Raw genomic sequence first — 13870 nt, forward strand, 5'->3', positions numbered from 1 at the left:
CGGTGAGAAATGCCGGCGACGTGTGCACGCTGTAGGAGAATTTGCTCTTTTAGAAATATGCTTTGAAGAAATATGCTTTGAAGACACCTGTGACCAGCTACATAAACGTACAAGGGAAGTCGTAAATGCCAGGACGAGTTCCGCTGCTCTGCGTCGTAGGGAATAATCGAAGATCACTCAGCATAAGGCTTGCAGGTTCCGAAGAACAAAAAGGTGAATGAATGGGCACTGGCGTGCCGTCCCATTCGCCAAGTTCATTGGCCTTTTCAAAGTTCTCAAGTCAAACCCCATTTTGTCAGTCTCGACACAATGTCTAGAGACCGACAGAAAGGGAACTGTTGTCAACCTGTCGAGTGTTTGCTCAAAAAATGTATAAAAAGCTGCTTTCATTGAAAACAACAAAGACATTTTTCACAGCCGTCTTTGTTCATATTAACCAATATTAGTGGAGGGCACTTTAGATACATTATGTGAATACAATTAATATGAAATAAGGTATATTTATTCTTTGTGTAACTGGACACAGCTGAAACGTGACTGACAACTACAAAATAGTGACACACAATAGTTAGGCATGTTACAGCGATACGGCGGGACAATATAATATTTAAATGTTGTTTCTCAATTAATGAGCTCAGTAAAGAATACAACTTGGAAACATTTAAGGACTTTACATGGAATATCATGTCACATAGACACAGCACATGCCTCGTTCTATAGTTTTTTTGTCCTGTTGCTTGATCGCATCATCTCAAAGCAAATTCATGTCATTGCAACAACACATTGTGTGTTTGAAAAAATGTCCTTCTGTCCTTTACTCTTTTGGTGGTTTGGGGGTAAACGTCTGCTATATGCCCTTGCATAGTTATGTATAATATATTATATTTCTGTCGATAGACCCTCCTAAACATTACACACTGGACCTTTAAGACATGACTGGTCTTCTTGCAATATGCCAGAAGCGACCAAAATTTCAGAACATTAGAGTCCAATTAGAGTAATTTTATTGCCTTTCAACAGGTTATCAATTGACATAGTGCACGTTAACACCAGGAGCCTCATTTATAAAGTGTGTGTATGCACAATTAAATCGTAGAGTGTGCGTATGCAAATATCCATGGGAACGTATATAAATGGTCATTCTATGAATCACACATACGCACTTTGACAAATGATGGTAAAATCCAATTTAGGAGAGTTTCTACGCAACATTTTATAATGAGGCCCCAAAAGCGGTTTAACAAAGAAATTCTTGCAGGACAAAACACATAGATTGGGCAACATTATACGAATGAATGAATGCACAGAACATGAAAAACAAGCAAACCAATTAATAAAATACAAAATTAATGAGAACTGTAACAACTCTTCATAATTCAAAAGTGCAAATTATTTTAATAATGATCATGACTGACACACGACAGTTGGCGGTCCCACGGTGTGACCATTCCGAATGTTTCCATATCAAAAATACTGCAAACAATAATCTTACAATAAGTAACTGGTGTTCTTTTGATATGTGTTTACATCAAGGTCCTTTTGATTTTGAAGCCAGTTGATTTAAAAGAAAAACAGGAACTGAGTATGTAAAACCATGCAAGGCATTTAAAAACAGATGGAGCTTCATCTCAGACTCCAAATATCCTACAATTCAAGACATTCCACAGCAGTCGGGGTTGTGACCCATTGTGTCAATTATAAGATCTTCTGTAGAATGGAATTTGGCACTTCAAGAGTTTCATCCCTCATCAGGACAATATCATAAGAGTCCATGTACTTTTCCAATAGTTCCTCTACCTGTGACACACAAAATAAATATAAATCAGTGCAAGGGTTATGTTCCTGTAGCTCAATGGCTAGAGTCTTGATTTCTTGCCAGCACATTAATAAAATGTATTCTTTTTGCACCTTATGTTTATTTCGATTAAACCTAAACGTACATTACAAGTCATCAACATAACCCCTTGCAAAGCATATGAAAAATATACCGTATCACCTTATCATTGAGAAAGCCAATCTTGAGGATGTTTTCCACGTTGGGCATGCCGTCTGCCATATTGAGATCACCGAGCGAGTCTCCGAGCAGAATAATGTTCCCGTTGTCCTTCAATTGTTTAAAATATTCTGTGTTCCTCAGGGCACCATCATGCTTGTTATAAACATGAATCAGCTCTCCTTTGAAGCCTTTCAGTACTCCCTACAAGACAAAGGCAAAGCTTCACAACACCAATTAATACCAATATTCCCTAGAGAATCGTTACATGCATGAACCCTTAAAGAAATTCTTATCAAACCCGTGCTTGAGAATAAAATGAACTAATGATGGTTACAAGGGCCAACAGGACTCACATCGTCATCAAAGTCCATGAAGTTGGACACCACTTTGACATTTGGGTGGTAGACACCAGCCTGTTTGATAATTTCCTCCAGCACATCTCCCAGACCCGCTGAAAAGATAAACACTGGAACGCTGTGCGTTTGCAGCCGGTCAAAGAACTGCTCATACCCTTCCCTATCACATGTGGACCGGACACATGCAAATGATCAGTTCAGTGAAAGACTCAGGGGAATTATACTCAATTGCACTACGTTTGTCCTTTCACGTTTACGGCAACAAAACAAGAGGGTGTAGTTATTTACATATTCTTATTCTGTACTAACTTATTTACATTATGTGATGGTTTTTTTTATCACGCTGTGTACATTTTGGGAGTTCTGTATAAAGTCATATAAAAATCAAAAATTTGAACCTCAAAACTTTAAGAAGGCAGATAAAACCTTATAATTCCAAGGTGACGATTTGTTCCTTTGGAACTGACCATTAAGTTCCAAATTCCATTAAATCGAAATGGTTTGTACCTTAGACAGACATCAGATTCTCTCACCACCTCTGGTAGTTTGTCCCTCTGCAATCTCTGTTCCACTAATAATGTGTGAGACTTAAAGTACCTGAGGAAGAAATACCACATTTTGAAGATCCTATCACTTAACCTGTTGTGGTGTGTGTGTGTGTGTGTGTGTATTGTTACTCACCACTCCACCATAAATGGATATTTCTCCTCCATGGTTAGATGAGGGTCTATCTCTATAGGGTAATATGTCTCCTTTAGCTGCAGCAGCTAGGAAAATGAAATTTTCTGAAAACTGTTCAAACTCTCAAAAACAAGCATATAAACCAGCGACGAAGATACCTTTTTCCGACAATCTTCTGTGACCAACTTGCAATTGTCTATAATATCTGTAAAATATACATAATCAGAGAAATGGATCAGAAATGATAGGAGTCATTTAGAATGAATCAAAAAAATTATTCTAATAGAAAGCAACTCACTATGACATGTTGGGCAGCGTTTGCCATTCACAGCGAATCTGCTTAACGTCATATCGAAATCGGTGATGATCTAAAAACATAAATAATCCAGAACTAAACCGGACACTACAAGTCAATCTAGAGATGAATCAATATACTGTATCAGACAGGTCAAAACATGCTATGTTGCATTGGTTACGTTACACAGTTGAACTAATGATTTTTATACCTGCAGTTTCGTTGCTCCACCCTTAATGAGAGAGCAAATGATCTGCTCCACCCGCTCAGGGTCCCTGATGTGAATCGTGCTTTTCTCAAACTCGGGCATCTGCAGTGATGCAACACAAACAACATTAATTCATATTAATTAAACCAACGAAAGGCAAACTGTACGCTAACTTTAAAATGCTGACATGCCACTGGTCACTGTGAAGGTTGAATCCTTTATCGTCTTGGCCCCAAAGATTAACAACAAACTCGGAGTACACAGAGTGTCCTTGTGATCTTAAAAATATTCCCCCACGTCATGCCTTAGAAATGGTAATTAGATATATGGGGGTGGGGGGATGGAGCGACTGAAAACTTTACAATATAGATATCCTTTTATACAAGTGAGCAACTAAGTTTATAGCATAAACAAATTGCATTTAAACATTTTACCCATTAAGAAAAAAACTGTATCAGACCCATTAGTAATGCAGCTCAACATATGCAGCATGCAAATGTTAAATGAGCTTGTGTGCAACTTTAAAAAAATTAAAGCCAAACATTCTGGTCTGGTTACTATAAAAATGGATCTGGCAGATTCAGTCATTATTCTCTATATAAACAGCATGTAATCATACCTTTACTTGCTTCTTAGCGTTGTGTCAAATGGCAAGGAAAATGTTTCTTGTTTGACGAACACTTATATAGGCCTGCCACACAGGGGGTGTCGCCTCAAAACTGATAACACCCTGTAATCTAAACCCTCACAGGCAATCACATGACCCAAACACACACAAACACAGAAGCTCCCAACCACACACGGAGAGCTTAAAATCAAACTAACCATACGGCAATAACAAAAGATAATGCACGGTCTGTTTAATAACTTTTATAAAATTATTTAAGCCAAATGGTGGTCATGTATACAACTCCAACGCCATAAACTGAATTATGCTGACCAAACATATTGAGGTTATCTTCGAGAGTGTGTGGATCGTCTGAATCAATAGGTCAGAGTTCATTTGCTCTGCCCTACATTGAGTCATTTTAGATGCAGACATTTAGCAGAATGAATCTTTACGGTACAGCTGTAGTGCTTACCAGACATTAGTGCTTAAGTGTTTTTGAGCAGTACATTTATTCCACCCCTACAAAAATCACATCCCAGACTCTTGTGTCAGTGTGTTTCTGATGATAAGTTGCATTCCAGTGATAAGTTATGGCTTTAGTCATCACACGAACGATCAATGAAATGGTTCTGTGTACAGTGTAATTCTATCCACAGCCCCAAAATACAGGTCAAAGATCAAATATGGTTGTTTTGCCAAAGAACAACAATGTAAAATAGGCAAACGGTATATGTAATATATTACGGTATATAACAGTAATATGACTGTTATACGACTTGTTTAGGGTTCCTTTAATGTTGTGTTCACCCTTTAATTCAGCTCCCTTTTGCGTGTCCGCTAAAATCTCAGCCAGCTAGGCCACCTCAGCTCTTATAGCACTGAGGGTATTTTTCACCAAGTGATAACGATGTGTTTAGTAAGAAAACGCTTACAATGTGCAGTTTTATTTTATTTCAGAGGGTTATGATCACTCAATACCAGGGTCATACATCATCTGCAGACTTTTTTGTTAATTCGGCTAAAACTTTGGAAAAATCTGCAGAATTCTGTGGAACAGTTTTAAATGCGTTATACATTTGTACAGAGATGTAATCGTGTAAATGTGTTAAAATAGTTTTAAAATACTACCTGTCTATGCATTTAACTGCAGGTGACAGTGGTTTGGTTCTGCTCATCATTTAAAAAGAGGCAAAGCTTACAGAGAAGCTTTGTGCCAAGAAAAGAGACTGTTTAAACTCTGAATACATCAGACCCAATTAGTACTGAATTCATTTGAACCAACCGAAAACGTGCATATTTAGTACGGTGAAATGATTAAGTGTAGTACTGTAGTACTGTATTGAAGTTAATATTTTTGCAAAGTTATATGCTGTATCCAGACAAGTCAGATTTAGAATATTTCCCACATCAAATCTGAAAATAAATGTCTGGAATGGCACTCCGTCCTCTGAGATCGGGCAGATCGATCAACCCCAACCACAGAGAGACACATCTTTGAGGTTGTAACAAACCTCACATATTGATAAAATGTGCCACATTTTCATCAGTTTATCACCAGTGTTGATTTTTAGTTGTCACATTATGAAAACCCGTTCTTTTACCAGAAACGCACACTTGGGATTTAACAGCACTGTGCCAAGAGCAGCAACCCGGTGCACACCAGTGTCCAACTATAACAATATCATCAGATGAGAAACGATGCCATACAGGATGTTGAAGCCAGAGCGAGTGAGGATGTAGGTGGAGCTGGAGGGAAGGAGATGCCTGACGAAGACAGAGGGGCGGAGAAACGGAGCAAAGCCGGATAAGAGGAGATCCAGAGGCTCAACCGACCCAACAACGCTGGCAAGCTGAGGGTGTGCTGACAGATTTCCAGCTGTCAACACCTCCAGAGCTGGACAACTGGCAGACGAAACCAGAAGAGGCAGAGGGAGGGAGGGTGGGAGACTAGGGACTGGAGAGTTGGCTGTCGAGGGAGGAGGGAGGGCTGGGCGGGACTAGTGAGGCATGGGTGGGCTGGACGGGACCAGCGGGGAAGGGAGCAGCCAAAAGTCAGTTTTTTATGTTTCTGGTCTAAAGGTTCAGAGGCCGTCTGCAGCTCACCCTCAAGAGTCAGGACTTCCCTTGAAGCCCTCAAAGTCCACCAGAACTCCGATGGTGACAGGTGATGTTGCCGACTCACGCACCTGGTCAGACGTCTCTCGGAGCTCCGGCTCCAGTGCAAACGCTGGCTCAGTCGTTGTGTCTTTTGCCGGCTTCTGTGTTGCTGTGATTTCTGGCTCTCCGTCTGAAATGACGTAGGGCGAGCGCTCTGGTCTCTGGTTCAGGGTCCGAGGGGGGTTCGGAACACTGGACTGCAGAGGATCGAGGCGTGCCTTCCCGGTGAGCCGAAACAAACACCATTTACAGCCAGGACAGGATGACTTACACAACATTTTATCATTGCCTTAATTATGTGGTAGTTGGAATGGACTAAATAACCAACTACAATGAACAAAATGATAAACGCAAAACTTTTGTTTTTGCCCCCATTTTTCATAAACTGAACTAAGACTTTTTCTATGTACACAAAATACCTATTTCTCTCAAATATTGTTCACAAATCTGTGTTAGTGAGCACTTTTTTGTGCTAACTGTTTCTCTTTTAAGTGTATATCCTACGATTCATCGAGCAACCTTGGTAAATTGGAATTACTCTTCCAACCCGGTGAGTTATGGCTTCTCTTATTATTGTTACTTGCACCTCATGTCAAATGTTTAGCTTAGCCGTTTAGCTTAGATTTCAGAATTAGAGTCTTTGGATGCAAGCAACGTTAGCATGCATAGCTCGGTTCCAATTGAAGATCCACCGCAGCTGGGAAACTTTGTCACTGTGAGACGGCATAGTCCCAGGTCAAAATATCACTCAACAGGTCTCGAACAGGTTTGCCCCACTCAGTGATGCACCGACTGAGAAACCTGCTTAAAATGCCCTAGTTAGCTGTGATTCTATTGTTCGGAACGTTAAAATAGAGGCACCAGCCACCATATAGTCAAATGTTTTCCGTGAGTGCCTAACATCAAGTCAAATTTAAATGTACTGGCTAAGGCTTCCTCCGGTCTTTAAAAATGGCACATAGTCTTAATGCTAAAACTTGACTCACTGGGGCCCAGCAAACAGCATGGCATAACCAACAGTCTGCTTGCCATCTCAGGTCGAAGAACACACAAAATGCACAACATGCGATAATCCCTTCTCCCAAACATCATAAAATAGAGACTGTATCTGTCCCCCAGATTAGCTAACATAAAATAATGCGTAAACCTCTCAAAGGTAATTTAATTAACATTGAACAAATTAAACATGAACATAATACAGATAATCAACTGTAACAACTCGGATTGCTAAATATTAGATATCGCTCTTATAAAGCACTTTTTATTAACGATATTATCAACAGATAAAATAGACCTGCTCTGTCTGACAGAAACATGGCTAAAGCTAGATGATGATATTACTTTAAATGAGTCTGTCCCCCAAGATTATTATTATTATAAACACGAGCCTCACCCAAAAGGCAGAGGGGGAGGTGTTGCTGCACTTTACCGTAACTCTTTTAGCATTTCCCAGATGTCTAACCCTAAATACAATTCTTTTGAAGTCATGGTACTTCATGTATCAACACCTAATACTAAGGATAAAACATCTTTAAAATGTATTCTGGCTATTGTATATAGGCACCACACAGATTTTATTAAAGAATTTGGTGGGTTATTATCAGAACTAGTACTGGCTGCAGACAGAGTCCTTGTTGTTGGTGACTTTAACATCCATGTAGATAATGATACAGATGCTTTAGGGATGGCTTTTCTTAACTCCATGGGCGTTATACAACATGTGTCAGGACTCAATTACATTCGTAATCATACTTTAGATTCAATACTGTTTTACGGTATAAATGTGGACAACGTAAAATTCCTATAGCAGAGCGAAGACATTTCAGATCATTATCTGGTATCATGCTTGCTTCACTGGCCAATGGCTGCAAATCAAACTCCTTGTTACAAATATGGTAGAAAAATAACTTCAACTACCAAAGGTGTGTTTCTTGATAATCTGGCTGAACTGTCTCAAAACTCTAGCATGAGTAATAACGTTGAATTTTAACTCCACCTTTTCGGAAACACTAGACACAGTCGCTCCTCTGGGCTTAAAGAAAAATGGCAGTCCGACACTGTGGAATAATGAACACACTCAGGCTCTAAAGAAATCGGCACGAACAATGGAGCGCAACTTAAAGAAAACTACATTAGAGGTATTTCGTACAGCATGGAAGGATATTCATTCATTCATTCATTCATTTTCTTCCGCTTATCCGGAGCCGGGTCGCGGGGGCAGCAGTCTAAGCAGAGATGCCCAGACATCCCTCACCCTAGACACTTCCTCTAGCTCTTCCGGGGGGACACCGAGGCGTTCCCAGGCCAGCCAGGAGACATAGTCCCACCAGCGTGTCCTAGGTCTTCCCCGGGGTCTCCTCCCGGTCGGACGGGCCCGGAACACCTTCCGGGGGAAGACGTCCAGTAGGCATCCGGAACAGATGGAAGGATAGTATTCGAAAATACAGGAAAGCCACAAATACGTCTAGATCTGCCTACTTTTCATCACTAATAGAAATAAACCAGCATAACCCTAGGTTTTTATTCAAGTCAAGTCAAGTCAAGTCAGCTTTATTTATATAGCGCTTTTTACAATTTTCATTGTTACAAAGCAGCTGTACAAGAAAAAAATGACTATAAGTCAAACATAAAAGGTTATGGAATTCAAAACACAGGTCAAATATCAGACACACAATAAATTCCTATATGCAGTGTTAATTAAATAAGACAACCAAATTCTAGCAGCCCCCCCGGCCAGGCAAAACAGTGCAAAACAGTATGCAAACGGTGGCGAGGAACCCAAAACTCCATTGGAGGAGAAAAAAAACCTCGGAGGGAAACCAGGCCTAACCAGGGGATTCCAGTTCCCCTCTGGCAAAAACTGCAGCCTCTGCACAAGCTCAACAGTGCTTGCACAACAAGGCGAAAATAAAAAAAATTTGATTTAAAATTATCCTTAATAATCTAATAGTGGCTGAAGTTTTGTAGGGACGTCACTTCCTTCGTCCAGCATTTGTCAGGTCTAGGAATGGATTGCGCCCTGCCCGCTCCGCTCTTGTAACCTTGGAACAATGAGACAAGACTGGCTGAGAGTAGAGTACTGTTCTGCACTCTTTGATGCAACAAATGCATCAGTTGTTATTGGAAGTGTCCCTGGTTCCGGTTGATCTAACTAGTGCAGCCTAGATCTTTGAAATACATGTATTATGATAATCTAGTGTATGCAAGATTAAAAAGATGCGTCTTTAGTCTAGATTTAAACTGACAGAGTGTGTCCGCCTCCCGGACATTGCAGGGAAGACTGTTCCAAAGTTTAGGCGCTAGATAAGAAAAGGATCTGCCGCCTGCACTTGATTTTGAAATTCTAGGTATTACCAACTGACCTGACGCCTGAGAGCGTAGTGCACGTGATGGACTATAATACGTAAGAAGTTCTCTCAAGTAGTGAGGAGCTAAACCATGCAAGGCTTTATAGGTAATAAGCAAGATTTTAAAATTTATGCGATGCTTTATAGGTAACCAGTGCAAGGTTGACAGAACCGGGCTAATATGCTCATACTTTTTTGTACGTGTAAGAACTCGAGCTGCCGCATTTTGGACCAGTTGGAGTTTTTGTAATAGGCCTGCAGGGCAACCACCTAATAGTGCATTACAGTAATCTAGTCTTGATGTCATAAAGGCATGTATAAGCTTCTCCGCATCTGATGATGACAGCATATGACGTAATTTTGATATATTTTTAAGATGGAAAAACGCAATCTTACAGGTGTTGGTGACCTGGTTCTCAAATGACAGAGTACTATCGAATATAAAGCCAAGATTCTTAGCTGAAGATGAGGGTTTTATGGAACATCCATCAATAGTTAAGCAAACACATAGTTATTCAACACAGTGGCTAGATTAACCAAAAATAAATCGTCAGTGATTTCTGATTCTCTATATCAGCATAGCAGTGATGAATTTATGAACTTATTCACAAATAAAATCCAAGATATTAGAGAAAATATTTTAACTATGCAACCAGAAGTGAAACAAACAACTAGCTTCAGTGCCCCTAAGGAAATTGCTATTATTTTCTACCCTAGATCACAATGAACTCTCTAAAATCATTAGATCACACCCTGTGGATGTGTTTGTCTGTCTGTATGCGTGTTTGTATGTGTGTCTGTGTGTGTTGGTGCGTGTTTTGTGTGTGGGTGTGTCTGAATCTGTCTTCTGTGTTTTCACCTTTTTGTTTTGACTTGTATAACCATATATGTTTTGCTTATAGTCAATGTGTTTTCTCGTACAGTTGCTTTGTAAAAATGAAAATTATAAAACACTATATTAATAGCCCCGACTTGACTTGCACCTGTGTTTGTTGTCCATAACATATGCCTGCCTATACCATAACCCCACCGCCACCATGGGCCAATTGCACGCTCCCTCAAAACTTGCGACATCTGTGGCATTGTGCTGTATGATAAAACTGCACATTTTAGAGTGGCCTTTTATTGTGGCCAGGCTAAGGCACACCTGTGAAATATTCATGTTGTCTAATCAGCATCTTGATATGTCACACCTGTGAGGTGGATGGATTGGCTCAGCTAAGGAGAAGTGCCCACTAACACAGATTTCGACAGATTTGTGAACAATATTTTAGAGAAATAGGCCTTTGTGAATATAGAAAAAGTCTTAGATCTTTGATTTTAGCTCATGGAAAGTGGGGGCAAAAACAAAAGTGTTGCGTTTATCATTTTCTTCAGTGTATTTTTACTAGGGATAGGCAAAAAAATTAAGTTTAATTGTTTTTTTATGCGGTCGATTCAATATCGATTCTATATCGATCATATTTCCGCAAGCATTGACCTTCATTAACAGGAATGTTATTGCTACTACTATCCACTAGATATTATTTTTATAACGGGGGATATTACAACTGGGGGCTTATCATTCATTCATTACTCCCTTTACCCTACATACACTTGAGGAATGCCTAATAAATTCAACTTCATTCTGTGTTTTAGCTAGTCTTGACTTCCACACTGCTGTTTCCTTAAATTCATTCCACCTGACTCATTTCATTTATAATCCATATAAATTAAACTCCATTTCGTTTTGACAGAGCAAGGTTAACAAATTATTGTTGTATATTATACATTAAACAATAGTAATAAAGTGTAAATTAATATTTTTACAAAAAATATTAAATGGATGCCAACTAAAGACCTCCCTTCTACCCTTTACATTACCATACACTTTATTCGAATACGAAATATTCTATGCGTTGCGGACGCAGAGAAGCTTATTCATGCATTTGTGACCTCAAAATTTGACTACTGTAAATCACTACTTAGTGGTTGTCCTGTATCATCAATAAACAAACTACAGTTAGTCCAGAATGCAGCTGCCAGAGTTCTAACCAGGTCCTGAAAATACCATCACATAACCCCAATTTTATCAACCCTTTACTGGCTACCCATAGTATCGTATTGACTTTAAAGGCTTCACTTATAAAGCCTTAGACACACTCGTCCAATTTAAGTCTAGATTAATGACGCATCTTTTAAGACAAGCATTCACTTAATGCAAAATATGCTAAATAAACAATGGGGAGACTGCATTTATAAGATATTGTATACTAGAATCATTTGAAATAATTAAAACGCACATTGTGAAAAGCGCTATATAAATAAAATTGAATTGAATTATAAACACCTGTTAGCCATTTTTCGAATATTTTCTTCATTTTGTTCAAAATAACGTACAATCTGAAATGTCATGTGGAAATACAGAAAAAGCAAGTTCGGCAAAGGCAGATTCGAACTTGCGTTGATAGCCTCAAAACTACTTGTCACGTGTCTTTCACTGTTCATGACTGAGGCTGCTGGTAAAGTACCTTTGTTTTTACACTTTTTATGCCCTAAAAGTAGGTCTGTTTTTGGAACTGTGTATGGATAGTAGATACTTTTGAGTGCAAAGCAAAGGAGATTGCACACACAGATTGAGGAATTGTGCCTGTGATCCTCAAACTCAAAACAATACAACTCATTTTTCTTCATCGTGTAATATTTGCTACTGTATAGTTAAATTCATCGATTCAGTTACTAATCATGGGTTTTATTTAATAATTATGTGTTGTGCAACTAAACTACGCGGTGGGTTGTGGGTAATATCACATGCATTGAATTTTCACCAAATCAGTGATTGGCCATCCGGGAACTTTATGGATACTCATTTCAACAAACTATGATTTGGGACCTATTAATAGAATTTTAGAATACTATTTAGGATGGTATGCAAATTGGTACTCAGGGTAACATTAACGGGCTTCCGACACCCATTCTCTTAAATGCTCCGTGACGTGTGATTGACTGATCACATTGAGGTCAGAGGTAGGACATTAACAGTCTTCGTCTCGAACGCGGCAATAGTATCTAGGCATATTTTAAACTTTAGTAAAGTATACTAGTATTTTGTTATGTGGGACAACAGAGAATAACATATTACAAACAGAGTAAATATGTTTTTTGCCAGAAACACGTCTAATGGAGGGGTGTGATTATAGATCCAGCCTGTTGAATGATCTTTAAAGGCGCGCACTGGATCTCGACACAGTCGGCAAATCATACATGCCCTCGTAAGCTCGAATACTGTGTGTGAAACCTAACTGTGCATTACTCAATGTAAAGTATGTTCTCTCACCATTTCGATTATCCTGGTTTTCTTGCCCGCTCTCCGTTTTTTTGTGAAAATGTATTGCGCGAGCACGACTCCACCGAAAAGCGCGCACACAGTGGCGCTGGCCATAGCGCTCGCTTTAACAACAGCGGTCCTGTCCATTATCCGCTCGCGCTCCTTCAAGACCACAAGCCCGTCGCGTACTCATTACGTTCACGCGGGTTGACACGTCATATTTGTACACCGTGCATGCTATTTCTGAACTATGCTAGCTAGTCTATACTCTATGCTAGAATGCGATTCTGTGCGCGTATTCAACTTCCGTGTTCGAACTCCTACCTCAGTTGTGCAGTAGGTCAGACTACATTTTGTAGACGGCATATCGAAATGGACTGACCGTCCATCACTGGGAGGTCAATGTTGATATAGATGCAACTGTTTTCTATAGGGTCCGTTTGTTTGACGGCTTGTTTTTATTCATTATTATTGATGTATATTATTTTTATTTATGTTGTTAAGTTATATATTTAGAGTCATTGACTCTTTCTGATAAACATACACCCGGCCACGCAAAGAACTTAAAAATGATGTAACTTCCCTGCTGACTCGATAAGGGCAAGCACCCATACTGACCCCAATACAACTTTTACATAGTATTTCCTTTAGAAATAAACACTTCGACATTTGCAAAAAATATATGAGTACTTTATACTAGCTGATCTAATCGTAATGCTTGCTGTCAAAGATAAACATACTGTATAGTCGTGTAAAGTATAAATTAGAGAACAAATACACCTTAAAAACAGTAAATAACTTTTACATCAATAATTATAAAAATGAATAATAAATAAATAAAGATAAAAAAGGCTTGTATACTTTACAGAGAGCAGCAACAAGCACTGTGGTGTGTTTACACATGTGTAACAGC

At 39.2% G+C, this 13870-nt stretch overlaps 1 protein-coding gene across 2 annotated transcripts; it reads right to left on the bottom strand.

Annotated features, from left to right (window-relative positions):
* Positions 1 to 482: 482 nt before the first annotated feature.
* Positions 483 to 13284, bottom strand: nt5c3a (5'-nucleotidase, cytosolic IIIA). Of its 2 annotated transcripts, none has more exons than XM_079469849.1 (9): positions 12967 to 13284; positions 3540 to 3638; positions 3332 to 3401; positions 3192 to 3238; positions 3034 to 3119; positions 2860 to 2949; positions 2350 to 2512; positions 1997 to 2197; positions 483 to 1797 (listed from the first exon to the last, which is right to left on the bottom strand). In XM_079469849.1, the coding sequence occupies exons 1-9, from the start codon at positions 13102 to 13104 to the stop codon at positions 1696 to 1698; spliced, it is 996 nt and encodes a 331-aa protein (XP_079325975.1). In that variant the 5' UTR covers positions 13105 to 13284; the 3' UTR covers positions 483 to 1695. The 2 variants fall into 2 exon arrangements, with proteins under 2 accessions (XP_079325975.1, XP_079325976.1); XM_079469850.1 differs by lacking the exon at positions 12967 to 13284 and adding an exon at positions 4156 to 4273.
* Positions 13285 to 13870: the final 586 nt, after the last annotated feature.

The sequence above is a fragment of the Barbatula barbatula genome, assembly GCF_947034865.1.
Source record: "Barbatula barbatula genome assembly, chromosome: 12".
Taxonomy (NCBI): Eukaryota; Metazoa; Chordata; class Actinopteri; order Cypriniformes; family Nemacheilidae; genus Barbatula; species Barbatula barbatula.

Coding starts and splice junctions, on each gene's coding strand:
- nt5c3a (XM_079469849.1), bottom strand. CDS start 13,104: ATGGACAGGACCGCTGTTGTTAAAGCGAGCGCTATGGCCAGCGCCACT. Junction 3,239..3,331: donor ACGCTGCCCAACATGTCATA/GTGAGTTGCTTT, acceptor TATATTTTACAG/ATATTATAGACAATTGCAAG. Junction 1,798..1,996: donor TTGGCTTTCTCAATGATAAG/GTGATACGGTAT, acceptor TGTGTGTCACAG/GTAGAGGAACTATTGGAAAA.